The 20,192-nt window shown below is 38.7% G+C and overlaps 1 protein-coding gene across 1 annotated transcript in view; it reads left to right on the forward strand.

Moving 5' to 3' along the window:
- Positions 1-20,192, forward strand: part of LOC122808204 (ciliary rootlet coiled-coil protein 2-like) — a 116,973-nt gene that overhangs the window by 52,386 nt on the left and 44,395 nt on the right. The window contains exon 2 of the mRNA XM_044079173.1: positions 1,639-2,023. Coding sequence (XP_043935108.1) covers positions 1,639-2,023 — 385 coding nt within the window. The remainder of the gene's footprint in view (positions 1-1,638; positions 2,024-20,192) is intronic.

The raw sequence follows: 20,192 nt of genomic DNA on the forward strand, positions 1-20,192 counted from the left end.
TAGGCACAAAATGGAATTCCCTTCCTCCCTCTCTAAGAACCATCCCAAACTTAGAAAACTTCAAAACTCAGCTTACCAAACACCTGGCCACAAAATGAAAATGCAGTTGCCACCATCCAACCTAATCTTCCTTAGTCCACTCTCCTGGGGGGTTTTGCCACTCTGGTTCCTAAGCCCTCAACAACTCTCCTTCAGCTATGCTCCTGGGGGTTTTCCCCCTCAGGTTCCTAAGACCTCAATAACTCTCCTTCAGCTATGCTCCCACGAGCATTTTCTAAGCTCTCCATTCTCCATTAGCTATCAATAACTATCAATACAATAACAATAGCTATCGATAACTTCAGTAACTCTCCTTCAGCTATGCTCCCACCAGCATTTTCTTTGCTCTCCTTTCTCTATTAGCTGCTTGTTTCTTATGGTACAACAATGTAAATATTGTATACAGCTTTCCATTACTAATTTCTTTTCTGAAATTGTGCATGTATAGTGCATCCTTATTTTACTTAAAAGTATATATATAAAACATCTTCTGACCTAATGTCTGAGTGTGCACACTAAAGAAAATGTATACACAGTAAGTCCACACTCAATGCTTTTCTGCTTATTATGCATATTTTCAAGATACTTACTTGTAACTGTTTCCATATTATGTAAGACTGACATCCATGTATTTCTGTACCTTATCTGTATTATGTATCTTGGAGCTTTTCTCCCTGGGCCTCCACTGAAAACGGGTCACTCTGACCCAGTGGACTTCCCCTGTAATCAAACTAGAAACAAAATAAAAATAAATAATAACATTGTCCATGTCGACCTTTATTCTCACAACCCATTCTCCATACCCCCTGCCTATACTCCTGGGAGACCAAGTAGCACTAATTAGGTATTACAGGACTCTATAGCCTCAGAAATAAATATTTTTTCTGTTAATCTAGGAAAGCAGTTACTTCTATATGAGTTGTCAGGGGCAGCCAAGATCTGAGGAAGTTAGGGAGTTGCATTAAGGGTAAGGGAGAATGTCCACAAGCTTTGCTGAAGGCCTTGAGCTTTTGTAAAAGGCCGTTACGGATCCGATCCATCAGTGTTTTGCAAGAATAGTAAAACTGCTTTGGGAAAATGGATGGACCAGTGCAACTCCTCTTGTGAGTAAACCTAAATGCATTGCTTTACTGTTACAGCAATCTCTCTTCTAATACTTAGGATTTTGGAGAATATGCTTGTATGTATCTGCCAATAACCTGCTTATTGTTACAGTAGCTATTCCAAGCCTTTGCACTATGGAGTTTCTTAGTGTGAGTAAGAAACTCTTGGCTATATAGCAAGCAGTTTTCCCACCACAAAGTGAGAACAGCTCTAGGGCTACTGGAATTCACTTTAGAGCAGTGCAAGTGCCATGACCTACGTGGCTATAGTCATCCCTTCTCTTGCATTTGAGGTCCTTCATTTCATTGTATTTGTTTCTTACAATTAAAGTTTATGTATTTATGTCAGAGTACTGTAGCAGCTGTAGTAATACATATGTTTTACCTAGTTCAAACACTTGCTTTTTCTTATATCAGCTACATTATTACAATTTAAAAATTAATTTACAATAATAAGACTGCATGTTGACTAAAAATATAACTTTCCTTTATCCAGGTGTTAGCCCTCAGGCAGAATCTGCAAGAGGTAGCAGCATATTCTGTAACTCGGGAGAAGAAAATGTCCGAGAGTTTGCGCACATCACAGAACAATGCCAGCAGTCTGCAGGAAACCTTGCTTGAATTGAAGGGACAGTTGTCTGCTGCTAATCAGGAATGTTGTCAGCTACAGCACAGACTCACTGAGGCAGATGAGCGCATTCTTTTCCTGCAGGCAGATATGAGACAGGCTGAAGATGAAAGGCAGAAGTTCAGACTCAAACTAGAAGCACTGCATGCTGCCCTCCAATGTAGTTTAGTGCTAGGAGGTTATACACTAATGCAGAGTCCAAGCCTTAATGGGAGCACATCTGCCATTTCCAGCCAGGAGGTATCAGAAGAAGGTAAGTCAGAAATTACTGTAAAGATATAATTACATGTAAAATCATTGAACCAAATGCAGTAACAGTCTACTTTCTTATTCATTTTAATGTGGAAACATTGTTCTTCAACTTTCTATAATTTCTTTTCATCCCTTTTCTGTAATGTAAGGTAGTTGCAAAATATTAATGTTTTTAATCTTTGGAATCTTGTGGTCTTACTTCATGGTACCCTGTACAGTGAAAAGACTCTTGGGATCTTCCTCTAGATACCATCTCAGCACCTAGTTATCTTCTTGATCTTCCGCTGCCATGTGTGGTGTTGTACACTCCTCTACCTGCAGATACCCAGACATTCTTATGGTAGTATATTCAGGTGTGCCCAGCCTCAGGATCTGTAGTTCTTTTCAGATCTCATTCTAACATGTGCTGTTTGAATGTTCATATTCTTGCTTTCTAAGAAGCATACATATTAGTTCAAGGTGTTCCTCACCTTCCAAAGCCCAGTGGTGATGGAAGTGGGCCAGAAGAAGCATCAACCAGTGGGCCTGTTGAAGTATTCCAGGCCATATCATGTTAACAGAAAGCAAGAAACCCAGAGACAAGCCAGAACCTGTGATCTAGGCTCCTTGTTTAATTTCAGTAAGCTTATATGGATCCCTCTTCCTGATTAGTCTTGTTGCTGTTTTACAACAGATTTACATCCATGTCTTCATATGGAAATGTGGCTCTGTGTCATAAGATCAAAAGTGCAAAAGACTGAAAACCAAAAAGATTGAAAACTCAAAATATTGAAAATGTGAATTTGCCCTTTCTCCACTGATATGCAATCTTGGAGTTGGTATATACAATTAGTAGGGGTATGGGGTTGGGGAGGCTTGTCCCCTGCATTAAAATGTTTTCAGTATTTTGAGTTTTCAATGTTTGGTGTTTTCAGTCTTTTGAACTTTTGATCTTATAACACAGACCCATGAAAATGTATATAAAGGTAAGGGAAAGGTATCTTCATGGGGAAGAGACCTGGTCATATGGTCAGTGCATCTGTCTGATCATAATAACCTGTAGAGGTTTTATGTGATGAATAAGAAGTGAGCACTTGACTATTGGGTTTATAGATCTGATCACTGCCCCAGGCACCTGACTGCCTTCACCACTGCACTGAGGTTAGTTGGCCAGTGGTGGCTAAACATACCCCACAGACCCACTCATACATGTACAGAACCCCTTGTTTTGCTTGTACATGCTTTGTGCTTTGAGAATTTAACTTGTGGTGGAGGATAACTGAGAAGGGTACACCAGAGTACCATGGAGTAGTTCAGGTTAATACTGATGGTAGAGCCAGTGTTAGTTTTAAATATGGCAGCTCTTCTTGGATTCAGTAAGATTCACCAATCTATCAATTCCCTGGTGGAAAATGACCTCATCTAGAGCTCCTCAGCCTCTTTTGTAGAAACAGCAAGTAATGAAGCTCTTTGCCAGGATCCCATGAACAGCTACTTGTGTGGTAGTCCAGCATGTAGTGAAGGCTTTGGTGTTGCTGAATGCTTTGAGTTGCACGTAGGCTTCACAGTGAAGTCCACATTGTGATTCTGTCTCTCTCTCTCTCTTCCCTTGCACACTGTATGATTCTGAGCAAACCTATCAACAAGCCATTGTTTCCTGGCTGAGTGCCTGAAAAGATTCTTCTGCTTAATGGGCCTGCTGAGTAAGGAAATTAACTGAAAAAAATGAAGATACAGGAGTTTTTATGTAACTTTGTTTTGTGCATTGCACTTGAAGTCTGCTTGCTGTTATCATGTTAGTTACCAAATCTGACCTTATGGTTCTTGCTGTGTACATTAATGGGCCATTTTTGCATCTGTGTAGCATGGCAGGATGTACTGCTTTTAGTGTCAGGAAATCAGAAGTTTTATTATTTGGTGTACTGTTAAGAAGAATATGAAAACGTGAAGATGTACTGTCCATTCTTAGTGTGCATGCTTGTTTATTACTCTCATAAGTTCATACTCTTGGCCGGATTATCACACCTGACGTCCCACTTTTTTTTTGCTGCTGTGACTGTAGTTCTGTGGATGTATTTACTCCGTCTACAAATTGAGATCTTAATGATCTCTTTATAAAATGTTCATTTGCCATATGACAACTGTTTAATAGTTACTGAACCACATGCACAGGATGACTGCCAAATAAAATGCCTGCCATTCACACTTTAAAGGAAAACTCCACCCTAGAACTAAAAAAAATCTGTTTTTTCACTCTGTCTTCGTTTCCTGACCTATTTTAATACCTCAAAATCACTCTAAGCACTTTATTTGTAATTTTAGCCTGTTTTCCACAACATCGCTACTAATTGACGTATCAACGTGATCTTGTTCTCCCTCAACCCTTTCGCATTATGCTTTGTATGACTCATGCCAGACATAAGGAAGTAACTTTGAATTCCCATGCCTTTGGCATATAATGGGACTTGTGTGAGTCACTGTTATTTACTTTTATAAAAGGACTGCTTCTTGTCTGTCTCTAATCATCCTCATTTATATTTGACTCTGACCTTGTTTTACACTATACTCAGAAGTTATCCAGCTACAGCCAGAAAAGTAACCAAATTGCAGGCCTTTGTTCAGGGACAACTTTTTCTCTATATTATATGAGGAGAAAAATAAACTGGCTGTTAAGTACATTATTGTGCTGGATTGTGATACGTTCAGTTCATGCCTAAGGCATTTTAGCTTGTTGTAGCGCTGAAAATAATGGACTCACAACATTAGCTGAAATGCGTCAACATTATTTACTTTATGTTTTGGTATTTCCTGATTCTGCCTGAGTCTTCATCAGTTCAAATGGGAGTAAGTTACTGATCTGCATCAAATTGAAAAGCTGAGTTTTATTAAAGTTCAATGGCTGGAAGTAGAAGGGGGTTGTATGGGAGTGATTTATGTCTTGGAGTTAATATGTTCTCCTCCATAATGCTGCTTGTGGTTACATAAAAAAGTCTCTAGCATCTGTCCTTTTAGACACAAATTGCCTCCTGCCTTAGGAGCATAGTAAGTTTTGTTTAAAGACCATTTTTTAATGTTGTCAGCTTTTAGTCTGCTGCTCAGTTGAGTTTTTAGTTTCAGATTGTTTTAAGTTGGGTGGAGTGAATGTTAAGAATGAGGTTTAATGGTCTGTTTGTTAAAAAAACAAAACAAAACAAAAAACAAAACTTATCTCAAAACCCTAGGTGCATCCTTTCAGATGCAAGATTAGTTAGACTACATGGTAGAAATGCTAAGCAAGGATTAGCTAGTAAATCAGATATCATATTATCGGCAGAGTCAAAAGTAGTATGTATGATGATTTCTTTAATATCTTGGAATTTAAACAGACAAAAAATACATATTTGAATATAAGTGGGCTACAGGATCAAGGATTATTTTCAGAAAAAAAAAGAGAATGCTATCAATCTTTAGAAAGGTTCTAGAGGGACTTTATCTCACACGAGCTAAAAGTTATAGGTAATAAGTCAGTACAATATCAGGTGGAATTAATCAATGCATAGTATGATGCTGTAAGGAACTATTATCACTGCAGAAGAGATGACTAACGTTATAGAAGATGAAACTGAAAAAAAAATGTTACACAAAGTTTAACTTACCAAGAGATGCTTAAATTAAAAGAAACTTTGTAGTTATGTCTAGTAATCAGAAATGCTTGACATTAAGGTTGAGACTTCACAGCATACAGAAAAAGTTAATAAAATTAAGCTCCATTTGTCATGAAAGTGCTTTATCACTGCTGGAGATACATTAAACTGTTTTGCTAGATTTTCTGAACACACAGGCATCAGATGTAGCACATGGTGTTAGGGGTGACTGTTTTTGTTTTTTTGAGTTCTTTATAGCTTCTGTGCATCTTGGTCCCATCTAGTTCTGGGTCTACCAGGTCCCCTTAACTACCCCAGCTACCTGATTAAGCTGGGGTTCAGTCATGCACCCTAAAGGCATCCAGTTGGGTCTCACCATCACCTTCCACTAGAGGGGTTTACTTATTTTTAACCTACACTAGGCTGTGCGGAACCTCCTGAGGGTAGGCATGCAGTGGGAATTTGTACCATTTCACCCTGTCTCTACACAGCAGCTTAGCTTTGTCCCCACCTTTCCTGTCATTGGACTATGCCATGCACTTCAACATTCCCAGCTTCCACCAGAGATCTCTGATGGGAGAGCGTATGCAACCACCCCACCCCTACCCCGATGGGCATGCTCATCATTCCTTCTCTGCCAGTCCATCAGTTACATGTGCTGCTAATAGAACGCAGGTCAGCTGTGCTGTAGTCAGGGCTTTATCACTGTACACTACTGCAATGGCTAAAGTATGAAAATTAGTGTATTTTTTTTTATTTTGTATCATTAATCACACTTAAACAGTTCCAGTCAGACACTTAATGAAGGATTTACATTTGGGAAGTACAACAGCCATTGGCTGGATTGAGTAATATTTGGCAGGGTGAGGTGTCAGTATCTTTTTCAAATATTATTGTACCTGAAATTACCTGTGTGGATTATTAAATTACTTCAAACAATATATCAAGGGGCTAAGGCCAAAATAAAGGTGGAGAATGATCTTTTTCAGATGCTTCTGTTAGGAAGAGCACCAGGTAAGGATGCCCACTCTGTCCACTTTTGTTTGCTCTTCATGTGGAACCTTGGCAAATATGTCAAGGTAAATCCAATCTAGCAGGTTATATGTATTTAACATACAAGGTTTCTGTATTCTGCATACTGCAGGCAGAGAAATATCCAAATTTACCAATACTTGGACAACTGCCTGATTCAGACGGACAGTCAGGAATTGCTGTTGCTGCACCTGACATTTGTGAAAAACCTTCTCAATTCCCTGGGGTACACCATAAACTAAAATTAATCAAAACTGGTACCCATTCAAAAGATTGTATTCCTGGGAGCAAGCTTGGACACAACATCCCAGATGGCATTCCTCACTTCAGAAAAATAAGTCTATCTGACAGCCTACTTCAAACAAACGGCCACCAGAACCCAGCTATCTGCAAGAAAAATATTGCAGGCTGTAGGGTTCATGGCCTCATGTATACTGCTAATTCCATATGCAAGACTGCATATGAGGAAACTTCAATGGTACCTAAAAAGTCTTTGGTGCCAACATTCTCAGGACCTGGAAACTGTCATACCTATCATACCTTGTCTAAGGACAGACTTTCTTTGGTGAGCACCAGCATGCAACCACAACAAGGGACTTCTCTTTTCTCAACCACATGCCACCCAGACCCTAACCACAGATGCATAAGGCTATGCTGGGAGCACACCTGGACGACAAGTGCATTCAGGGCCACTAGAGCCCAAGTCCAATTCATCTGCACATTAACCAAAAAAAGATGCTAGCTGTTCAGCAGGGTATGACAGCTTTCAAATCCCTACTTTCACCAAGACCCCTGCTAATAAAAAGTGTAACGACTGCAACAGTGAAACACAAAGAACATAGTACAGTTGTGTACACTTACCATAAATGTAGATGTTCGAGTGTATTCACTGTTGCAATCCTGGTATCCCTCCTTCCAGCCCCCTTGTCTCTCTCTATCTCTCTCACCTCTTTATGTCTTTTACTCACCCTTTTTTAGGGTACTGGTATTGGTATTTACTTTTTTACTGGTGTTTTTTCTCCCACCATAACTTAGCTCCCTATTTTGGGGGGGGCTCCTGACATTTGGGGAAAGAAAAACTGATGTAATGGCTTTGGCTGCCTGTTTTTATACCCCTGACGACTTGACGTCAGTCCTGGAGCGACAATAACCAATGCAGAAATACTAAGTCTCTGTTATTCGAGCCAACTAAGGGCTACCTGTAGACAGATAACCCAAGTGTGATGACTGCAACAGTGAATACACTTGAACATCTTCATTTATGGTAAGTGTACACAACTGTACTTTCTGGTGTACAGTTACAACTGGGTTTATTTTGTTGATAAAGCTGTTTTAATTTAAGCTAGTTGCGGTCCGTGTTCTCCTTTTTAATACTTGTTTTAACTTTTTTTCTTCCTAATATGAATGCATTTCATTTGTAGAAGTATATTTAGGTGGGCAGTATTGTTTTTCAAGGGGGGTTATTTATATTTAGGTGGGCAGTATTGTGTTTCAAGGGGGTTATTTAAATATATATATATATATATATATATATATATATATATATATATGTGTGTGTGTGTGTGTGTGTATATATATATATATATATATATATATATATATATATATATATATATATATACACACATATATAGATATACAGAGAGAGAGAGAGATATCTATACACACACACACACACATATATATATATATATATATATATATATATATATATATATATATATATATATATACATATATGGGTCCCTTTCAGATGGAAGCTCGACTTTTATAGGTTCATAGGTAGGTACTGGGTTATCTGCCTGAAGGCATATATTAGCGCACCCACGTTGTGCGGTATTGACCGCCCCTTTGGTTAGTTCCCTAGGCCCTTGATCTAGCAGCTAGTACCCTTGGCCCCTATCTAGTAGAGCTGTTGGTATGATCCCTGGTGTGAACTTTCTGTTACCCATCCACTCGTCAAGGTTCCTCTTGAAGAGTGATTGTGAACGTCTCTGCCTTATGTAGATCGGGACCTTGTTCCATAGCAAGAGAAGTATTTGCGAATATTCATTGTTGTGCTGAGGTTTATATCCCTAGAGCATGTAGCTTGAGTAGATTTGGTTTTGCTAAGATGGAGCATGTTCAACAGTTCTGGGTTGGACATGGCTCTGTATGTTAGACAGAGATCGCCTCTGAGAACGCAGTATGCAACAGAGAAAAGCCTTAGTTTTTTCAATCATGCTGCATAGGGCAACTGTTTGAGGCCAGTAATCCTCTTAGTGAAGTACCTCTGTGATCTCTCCAGCTGCTGGAGATGCCTAGCCAGTTACATTCCAATTGGTGCATTGTACTCAATAATAGGTCTGATGAGGGAAGAGTAGAGGGGCACTACTACATCCTTAGATCTTGATGTGAACCCTTTCGTGATCAGATGGGTCACATAGAAGGATTTTCTAACCACCTTGGCAACATGGTTATCAAAGGAAAGCTGACTATCTACCTGGGTCACTAGATCCCTTATTATTTCTTCAGATTTCAGGGGGTTACCTCCTATGTGGTAGTTCGCGGGTACTCTGTTTTTTTCCAAAGGGGATTACTACTCATTTTTTAGCATTTAGCTTGAGACCATGGCTTTGACACCATGCATCAGTCTCATTAAGGCCGGAGACTCTGTTATAGCACCCAGTTTGCAGTCATCCGCAAACTTGGTCAGCCACAGCCCTTCAGTGCTTGCCTGTACTTCTGAGAAGTACATGCCAAACAAAAGGGGCCCCAGGACAGAGCCCTGAGACACACCGCTCGTTACTGGTCTGGATTTGGACATAGCTTCCGCTACTCTTACTTTGTAGGATCTGTCTGAGAACCAGTTTGCGAACCATCTTGTGACATAAGGGTTTATGCCCAGGTTGGTGAGTTTTTCAATAATACCCAAATGGGGAATGGTGTCAAATGCTTTAGCAAGGTCAAGGTAAGCCGTGTGTACCTCCTTTCCCTTATCTATAACCTGAGTAACTGTCTCAAAGAAGTCCACCAGGTTCAGGAGGCATGATCTGCCCTTGATGAAGCCAAACTGTGTGGGGTCAAGTGTTTGGAGGTTCCCAATTTCTCTATTTATGAGTTCCATAATGATTCGCTCCATCGCCTTACAGATCAGACTGGTCAGGCTTATTGGTCGGTAGTTCCCAGGGCCGGTTGTGGGCCCACCCTTGTGCAGTGGAACCACCGTTGCTGTGCGCCATTCTATGGGCACATATCCTGTCGAGGGGCTGAGACTGAACAGGGTATTCAGATGCAGGGTTAATTCATTTTGGAGCTCGCATATGACACAGCCCGGGACACCATCTGGTCCCATGGAGGCAGTGTTTTTAGCTTTAGATAGAGCCTTATTAACCAACGTATCAGTAATAATTGGAGTTACACAAACCCCTGGAATAGTAATAGGCCCTGTAGATGGTGGGGGGGGTGGTGGTGGAGAAATTTGCACTGAACCTGTCAGCCAAGATGTTGGCAATGTCAGTGGGGTCAGTGCATTTATATGGCCGAGACCATATGATCGAACTTTTAAAAGTTAGAACGTTGTGAATGGGGATCTCCATAGACTGCGGAACGGGAAGATTTCCCTTTACCGCAATGTATTGCGATCTCGTAGTTGGTATATTTAAATAGCAGGGGATGTGGGGGGCACAGCGCCCCACATGCAGGGGTGCAGGGGGGCTTGCTAGCACTGTTAAGTTTTTTATTTTTTTTAATTTGTTTTTAGATTTTCGAATATGGTCTCGGCCATATGAAAGTCGAACATTTGGATGTTCGATGCCCCCCCACATGTAGGGGTGCAGGGGGGCTTGCTAGCACTGTTAAGTTTTTTGTTTTTTTTTTATTTGTTTTTAGATTTTCGAACATCCAAATGTTTGATCATATGGTCTTGGCCATATGAAAGTTGAACATTTGGATGTTCAATTATGTGAAGTAGACCCATGTATATATATATGTGTATATATATATATATATATATATATATATATATATATATATATATATGTATATAGGATAAATCAGTGAAGAAGGACAAAAAATCCATTACCAATGGTCATTAAGACCAGGTTTATATAAAGCCCCCAATTTTATCATCCACATTCTTTCTTTTTTATCCAAAATCCCATGTTTAGTTAAGTCAGATAATCTACTACCCTTGACTGCATCAATACCTGCAAAGAGAAATAAAGCAGAACTATGGTCACATAAATGTTTGTATAGAGCACTTCTTGAGTGTTTACAATTAATGTCACTGAGATGTAAAGCAATCCTGCTCTTTAGACTTCTAGAAGTCTGTCCAATGTAGAATGCACCACATTGGCATACTGCCATATCTATCACCTATTCTGTGCGATATGTAATAAGATGTTTAATATCAAAAACTTTAGAAGTATTTGGTTCGTGACATCACCTTACAATATACGCAATTGCCACAGGCATGTGAACCTGTAGGTAAATCTCTGAATATTCCATCCTTAGGCCAGTCAATCTGTTTGAACCATGATAAAAATACTCCAAGGTTCTTCCCCCATCTGTAACTATAGGAACATCTAGAATCAAGAAGTTGATCAAAAAAAGGATCCGATTTGAGCACTTCCCAATGGTTATCTATGATGTTACATATCTTAAAAAGATTAGTTCCATAATTAACAACAAATCTAACATTTTGATTTATCCTTTCATTACGTATACTGAAGTCATCTGGATGTAGGTGGACATTAGTATGTTTCAAGAATTCATTCCTGGAGTAATTTAAAGCCATCGATTTTTGTATTTGGATGTTACCTTTATCATAGCCTCTTCTGATAAATTTATCACTCATGTTGTTCAATTCCGTCTTTTGTACATTACATATACGTCTAAGTCTACAAAACTGCGACTTCTGTATGTTATGAGTGATATGTTTATGATGGTAACTACTCGCCTCCAATATAGCATTCTTAGTAAACTGTTTGCAAAAGAGGCCAGTATTAATAGTACCATGTATCACTTTAGTGACCTGTACATCCAAAAAATTGATTGTATTCATCACTATCCTATCGGTAAAGTTTAACCCCAAATCATTAGAGTTAAGATATTTTACAAAATCCTTCCAGGTTTCCAAATTTCCAGACCAAACACCCCAGCAATCGTCCAAAATAGCGGCGCCACATCACCAAATCCTTGTTGAAAAAATGTTTATCTGAGTATATTAGTTGCAACTCAAGATACCCCATGTAAAGGTCTACATAGATGGGTTCAAATGTGGTGCCCGTAGCAGTTCCTCTCATTTGCTGGTAGCAGTCGCCACAAAAATAAATGACATTATATTCTAATACCATCTTAACCAAACCGATTAGGAATTCAATGTGGATTTGGGTGTATTTCCCATAGGAGGTAAGCCAATACCTGAGAGCTAATATACCACCATGATGTGGAATATTGGTATATAGCGATTGCACATCAAGTGTGCAAAGAAAACAGTCAGGGTCAACTTGTAAATCATCCATGAGACACAAAACGTCACTAGAATCTTTAAGCCTAGCTCTAACAAGTCCCGGGGATTACTTCCGTGTCACTATTAGGCAGAGGCACAGTAAACTAAACTTTAAAAAGGGCACAGTATACTCAAATCAAGGGGTGGCGTAAGCCAAATACAATCGGGCTAGGCTTATAAATGCCCCATGGCAGATAGCCTAGTATGAACCCATGAACCTATGAATAGTGGTTTTAATTGTTGTTCCAAATAAACAGACAGGGGTTCTGTCAAAGACCCTCGTCCTAAAACAATAGGTCTTCCAGGGGGGTTATTTATGGTTTTATGAATTTTGGGTAAGATGTAAAAGCTCTGAGATTTTGGATTGTCCACTGTCAGTTGTTTACACAGAAAATCAGATATATCTCCATTTGTTACTGCAGTGTACAAAAATTCATCAATCTTTTTCTTAAAGTCCATAGTAGGATCCAGTGGTAATTTATAATAAAATCTAACATCACTCAACTGTTTATGAGCTTCTATCAAATAATCTATCTTAGCCCAAATAACTACCGCTCCCCCTTTGTCAGCATTAACTCTTATTATGTCATGATTATTTTTGAGACGTGCTAGTGCCTGGTTTTCTTGTTTAGTTAGATTGTCGCCAAACTTCCTGAATATAGAGTTTTGTCCCGTATGTAAAACTAAATCTTCAAATAGTTTAACATGAGGATGGTATGGTGGCTGAAAAGTAGACTTTGTGAAATGAAAAGGGTCAAGAAAATCAGCAGTGTTAGTAACATTTTCAGTATCAGATTTATTACTGAAAAAATATCTAAGATTAAAATTCCTGCAAAATTGTTTTAAATCAAGACATGCATCATATTCAGAAACAAAACAAGAATGTACAAAGCTAGATCCTTTATTAAGCACACTTTTTTCAAAAGGTGTTAACACATAGTCAGTTAAGTTGACTATGAGATCATCCGTGTCTGCATAAGCATTTAGTTCTACATTTTGGTAAGGTCCCTGAATATTTGTTCCATGTTGCTCCCTGGTCTGCCTACGATGTTTCTGCACTCCTCTTCTAAAGGGCCATTCTGCCCTTCTATCTCTTATTTAGAGGTGAAATTTGTTCCACCAAACCTTCTGTCTCAGTATCAGTACTCGGGGGGGGGGGGGGTTGAGGAAACATCAGAAGTACTAGAATCAGTAGTCAGATCAATGGCTCTGGTAGGTTTAAGTATTTATCTATTTCTTTTACGCTTTTGTTTAAAATGCTTATTAGCAGGTTCTGAGAACCTGACCGATCTCTTCGCTGACTTCCAGGAGTAAACAACATTGTTTTTAACATCACCCATGTCTCTGTTAAACTTTTTAAGCTTTTTGTTTTTTATTTCTTTCTCAAAGTCATTCACCTCAGACAAATAAGTCTCGTACAGTTTGTCATAATCTATTTGGTTATCATGCTGTTGTATTGTATCAAGACATTCATCAAATTTCCCCTTCATCCCCACAAGTAAGGGTTCATAGTATTCAATTAGTAATTCAATAAACAGCTTGGATGCTGTATTTTGTATAGAACGCCATTTATTTATGAAATCAGAGTCATCCTTACCAACACGTGGTTCCAATAAACACGTAAACCACGCGGAGCTATTTCAGCCCCTTTATATGCTTTTAACAGTTTAATATGCCAAGTTGTAGAACGATACTTCTTAGTATGTAATGTTAACTCTTTAAACAGATGCGACATACTAAAAGTCTCACTTACCCCTGAGAAATTATCATTGCTCGTGATGCCATTTTGACCCTCAAAGAAGGCCAAATCGCCTGTATCTTGTAATAGATTTGTTACAAAAACTTGAAGGTTGTCTCCGTTAGCCATGAATGTAAAAAGTCCCAAAATCAAGTCCCAAGAAAAGTATGGTATAATCCAAATGTTATGAACTTCGACAGCACTAAAAATACAAACACACTAAAAGTTTAGTGCACGTCGTGAAAATAGGTGCACGGAATCAAATACAGAATCCAAAATGAAAAATTCTAGCACTCCTGGTCACAAAAATAGTGAATCCAACTTCGAATGAAAAAATTCTGACCCTAAAGCACTTTATGGTGATGTTAATTATATATATTTGTATTTGTTTTTTGGTCCTTTGTTTAATATATCTTATTTATAGATATATTTGAAATTATCTTAGATAATGTTTACTATATAAACACTGGTTGAGTGATGCCTGCTTGTAATTTTACACTGATGACGCCAAGGGACGGAATCGGTCACCGATCTGTTTTTTCTGAGCCGAATGGCTGCATAATGGAGCTGTCTGAATGTTTGTTCCATCTTATATTAAAAGTAAAATAATAGAAGATGATATGGAACAAGGTAAACGCCCAGTCCAAGCAGCAATGAATATAATAAAAATGTAACAAAGGATTAGGGCGAAACACAGCTCTAAAAGGTAATAAGATAAAATGTCACTTATAAATCTCATCAACCTCCAGTCAGCACAGCTAGTCCAAAAAAGAGATTTACGTCCAAGTTAAAATTCCGTTTCTTTTATTACAGCAGGTACCAGAGTTAGCGCTTTCACCTTGCGGTTTCATCAGACTCACTACAAAGTACAAAATCAATGAGTCTTAAATACTAAAAAAGGCGGGAAAAAACAATCAATTAAGCTTGTTAACAGCAAGTTCATTCCTAAGCAACCAACTCAATCAATAAAATCTACTACATACATATTTGCATAAATATTTGCATGGCACAATAAGTTAAAAAACATACTAAAATCAAACTACATATTTATATAATTCTAACTAATATCATAAAAACATTAAGTATAAACTTTATTTAGCTTTCAATCTCCTCATCCTTAAAAAAGGTCTGAGAGAGACCTTCGCATTTAACCTAGGGACCGTGTCTGACCTCAGCTTCAAAATCCAAGCATTCTCTCTACTCTCAGTAATGGCCCAGATATCACCACCTCTACTAGTAACATTTACAAAGTTTATACTTAATGTTTTTATGATATTAGTTAGAATTATATAAATATGTAGTTTGATTTTAGTATGTTTTTTAACTTATTGTGCCATGCAAATATTTATGCAAATATGTATGTAGTAGATTTTATTGATTGAGTTGGTTGCTAAGGAATGAACTTGCTGTTAACAAGCTTAATTGATTGTTTTTTCCCGCCTTTTTTAGTATTTAAGACTCATTGATTTTGTACTTTGTAGTGAGTCTGATGAAACCGCAAGGTGAAAGCGCTAACTCTGGTACCTGCTGTAATAAAAGAAACAGAATTTTAACTTGGACGTAAATCTCTTTTTTGGACTAGCTGTGCTGACTGGAGGTTGATGAGATTTATAAGTGACATTTTATCTTATTACCTTTTAGAGCTGTGTTTCGCCCTAATCCTTTGTTACATTTTTATTATATTAAAAGTAGTTAATGCTTATTCAAAGTGCTTTTGGGTCTGAATTTTTTCATTCGAAGTTGGATTCACTAATTTTGTGATCTGGAGTGCTGGAATTTTTCGTTTTGAGTGATACTGCATATATATATATATATATATATATATATATACATATATATATATATGCAGTATGTGAAATGACCCCAGAAACACACACTGAATCAGTTGGGGATATAGCTGATGTTATTATTTTTGTAATTTTCCTTAACCTTTTATTTTTCTTTAAAAGTAATTTCCAAGTATTTTTAAGATAGGCTGTGGTGTTCTGGGAATGTGTATGTGCCTGTGTTTTCTATGTAGATCATGTGATCTTTTCAGCTTTTAGGGTAGCTTAAACATATTACAAACAAAAAGAAACCTCCAAAAGGCTAAGGTGGTACTCCAACCAAACATATTAATGTCAGTAGTAAAAACAAAAGAAGAGTTCCATTGGCAAGCATGAATAAAACCGTAAACCATTTTAATTCAGATATAAAAAAAATACATCAATTTTGTTTTATTTTTTTTATATATCTGAATTAAAACGGTTTTATTCATCCTTGCCAGTGGAACTCCCTTCTTTTGTTTTTACTAGCTTAAACATAGTTTTTTTTTTTTTTGGAAACTTAAAATTTATCATAGGAGAGAAGGTATCCTTTAATAAGGACTTCCAAGAGTAGTGAGATTTCTGTAGGTCCTTCTGGTTGTAGAGGTAAGTTTATAAGGTACAAGTGCGCTAGGTTTTGTGGGTAGTTACATCTCATTTGTCCGTGAGGATGGCAATATTTTTCATTGTATACCTATCCTTGTGTCAAAGCTCATTTCCAGAAAAGACTGGGGTAAACTAATGCTAGAAGACAACCCTGAGATACTGCTTTACTTTCTGTAAAGAGCGTCTTGTATAGAAAAGTCAACCCAGCAATATTGGCTTTAATAGTCTTTGTTACTAACAAGAAATAATCTCTTGAAACAGTGAATATTGTATTTTGTTTTCCATTTCATATAGACTGCAAGATGATAAAGTCAGTCAGTACTTTAAGAAATAAACCCAGGCTGTTCACTGAAAGGTCTGATAGTAAAATTAAAACTCAAATACTTTGGACACGAAACGCAAAGGCAAGATTCGCTAGGAAAGGCATTGATGCTGGGAAAGTTTGAAGACAAAAGAAGAAAGGGGCAGCAGAAGCAAAGGTGATAGACAGCATTGCTTTGGAATGAATGACAGACAAGCCCAGTCTGCTACAGTCTTTAGGATTGTCACAAGGAGCTGGGCTAAAAAAAATAAATAAAAAAAAAAAAATATATATGTAAAACACGCACACAGTTTAGAGTAGGCAGTCAACTAGTATGCTTTGAGCAGTACAGGAAACCAGAAGATGCAGAGAAAAGTGCAGCAGACTCCACACAGTAATTGCAGATGAAGATTGAAAACTTTTTGCTGATGGTGAACCTCACAGTGGGAGTTCTGCAGGTGATGGAGGCTTCCACTGAACCATCTACCTTTCAGACATAATCTAATACTTGGAACAAGTTATTTTTGTTTGGGTAGGTGGGGGCACAAGGATACACTGTGCCATTTCTTGTCAGTCAGTCAGTCTGAAGGTGGTTTTTGACATCTGCATGACATGGATGTTAATTATTTCATGGTAAAGGGTGTTTTTTCATGTACCTCTGCATGTCATGACCTTGTTAATGGCTGAGCTGTGGTAAAGCACTGGCTGGTCATGCATTTCCTTAAATGGTTTCTGCTTTTTTGTCTAATTTAGAAAACCCCCTTTTATTCTTTAAAAATTAAATTTTGTGAGTGACAGGTTTGCCTGTCTGCTGTTTAAATGGTCAGTCTAGCTTGTGCAGTTCATTTCTTAAAAGCTGCTGCTTTTGATATGGATGACATCTGTGTCAGCACTCTTTCTGAATTTCACGCTGTTATTTTTAGGGAACCATGTCTGTGTCTTTTACATGGACTGGGTTTCCCTGAAGACTAACACATTGGCATTTGTGTCCTTAGACCAGTCTTGTCCATGAGCAGATTCCATAGGATAGCCATCCATCCATCCATACATTACCTGAGCACCACTAACTGAAGGTTTACCTGAACATACTGCATGTGTCTAGGAAGACTGATTAGACACCATTCTCCTTTGCTGAGGGTAGAATAGGGCTCACAGTTGATGAGCAACCTCTTTCTAAGTGGATTTCCAGCTGCATTGTCTTACCATCACTTCTGTAACTATCTACAGGAAAAGGCTACTTTCAGTAGCCATTGTAGCAGAAGTTGCATCTAGTTCTTGCTTCAATCACACTGTTGTGTCTGTGACATGGGCTCTTGGTTGTTAATTCACATTTTCAACAAGCATTGTTGCTTGGGCCATGATTCACTTAGCTAGACATTCCTTAGTAACTGGCATTCTGAGCCCTTATCTTTAGGCCTTTCTCCAACTCTGGCCACCTACAGGGACATTTAAATGTTTGTTTGGCATTATTTCCAGCAGTTACTTACTACAAACACTGAAGATGACCTGCAAAGTTGGATGTACCAGGTATGTATTCACTGTTTCATTTGGTCTGTGAAGTGATTGTTACCCTCTTCTAATACCCCTGTATCTGAATATCTTTCTGTGCTGTTGGTGGATTTTCTACCAAGCTGGGCAAATATATAATATCCTTAAATTGTTTGTGTGTATGTTTTTTGTCTTGTGTTAACAGGTTGTGCCTGCTCGGTAAAAGGAAGCCAAGTAGGAACAGGGTCTAGGCATTCTGTCTTAAGCTGACTTGCAGCCATGGCCAGCAGAATGTATGTACTCCGTTAACTGCAGGGAAGGGAAAAGCATATTGTTGAACTGCAGATAGCAGAAGAGAACATGTCCTTCCATATCACTGTTGCAGTGTTCTTTACAAAGGGATTCCTTGCCAAGGGTAGTCCATCATCTGGGCAGCATACCACAGCCTTAGGATTTTATAGATGTCATACATCACACATATGCTCCCTGCTCAAGGTGTAGGGCATAAAGGTGATGTACGGATGTACAGACCTCAGAACCTCTTTGCTGCCAGTGCCAGCATTCACCATCAGTCTGAACGCTGCTCCTGCTTTGCTGGTTACTGAACCGTGTTTCAGATAAGTGCCCCTTTGGTGTTTCTTCATATCTGTTTTTACTTTTATTTTTTGTGGATTTACATGTCATCCAAAAAGGTCAAATGTTAGTGTGGGAGGCAGATTCCCCATAAAGATTGCCATGAGCAGTGTGTTTTCTGTTTGAGTGCTTCTCACAACCATATGCAGTTTTCTGTTTGCAAAGTGTTTGTCCCCAAGCCCCTATGTAGTCGTCATCTCCTCATCAATTTACCTGGAGAACCAGTGTCTTAAATTGCTGGTGCAGGGTACCATGGCAGAAGCTTCCCATCCTGAAGGTTAGCAGCCTACCAGGAAAAAAGCCAAGAAAACTTAGAGCTGATTCAGCTGCTGTCTTGCCTCCCTGTACGTTTCTGTTGAGGCTGGTGGAAGCCCAAAGTATCTCCTGGTTGTTGCATCGGCTTCATCTGCCACAACCCCATCGGAGGCTAGCATGGATCCTACTTCTTGCACATCCTCGAAGGCTTTGCTAACATCCACTCCAGATGTTAAGGACGAACCTTGCCTGATTATTTTTGAGGGACCAAGGGGGATACTTCAAATTCTTGTTCTGGAGGAGATTCCCACTACATTGGTTGAGTGTAGACAAGGGTCTGAACCACCTAGCATTTTTTGGGTGGACGTTCCCAGAAGAAAAAACAGAAAACTAAACATATTTCCCTTGCTGCTAAAGATGCCCAGCATGAATGGCAGGATTTCACCCAGGGGGTTGTTTAATGCTTTAATGACCTTAAAGCTTCCTTAAGGAGTTTCTATGCCTCCTCCTCCTTGGTCATTTACTCCCTTTAAGAGACCTAGAGAGCAGGAATCCTCTGAAGTGGATTTGGATTCTCTGGAAGAGTCTTTGGCATACTCCTCTCAAATCTCTTCTCCCTCGGATTATGGATCTGAGGAGGAAGATTCTATTAGTCCAGACCCCCCCCCCCCCCTTAGAGGAACTCTCGTTTGGGGACACTGTTTTTGGTATGATGAATTTTTTTTTAATAGGACTGTTTTCAGGTTTTTTTGATATTCAAAAGAGGTATTATGAACTGCACTGTATCCCCTCTCTTGGCTGCCTTCTAGATATTTTTTCAGTAGCTTATGTGGCCCCTGACTCTCAACCTCCATCCCCTAAGAAACCTAATAGATTTTTACAAGGTGCCTGATAATTGGAAGTTTTTGTACAAATGCCCTTCTGCTGATCCTTGTGTAGGGTCTGTCTCTTCTGACAAACCACATAAATGTCTGCTGTCTTCTAAACTAAACCTTTAGACAAGAACAGTAGGGCTATGGAATGTTTAGGCAAAAAGTTATGTACTGTTGCCACACTGGCTTTTTGGGCTATTAAGTATCAAACTCGTGATCAGGTGTGTTCTAGGCCTTCTGTCTCAAGCTTCTCAGGCTATCTCTGATCTCCCTGATTCATAAGAGAAGGTCTTGGCCTTTTCATTATTGTGTTCTACCTCTCAAGTGGCTCGTCACTCTTATTAAAT

Source organism: Protopterus annectens, chromosome 8.part0 (assembly GCF_019279795.1).
Source record: "Protopterus annectens isolate FY-2018-M chromosome 8.part0, PAN1.0, whole genome shotgun sequence".
In the NCBI taxonomy this organism is placed as follows: domain Eukaryota; kingdom Metazoa; phylum Chordata; order Ceratodontiformes; family Protopteridae; genus Protopterus; species Protopterus annectens.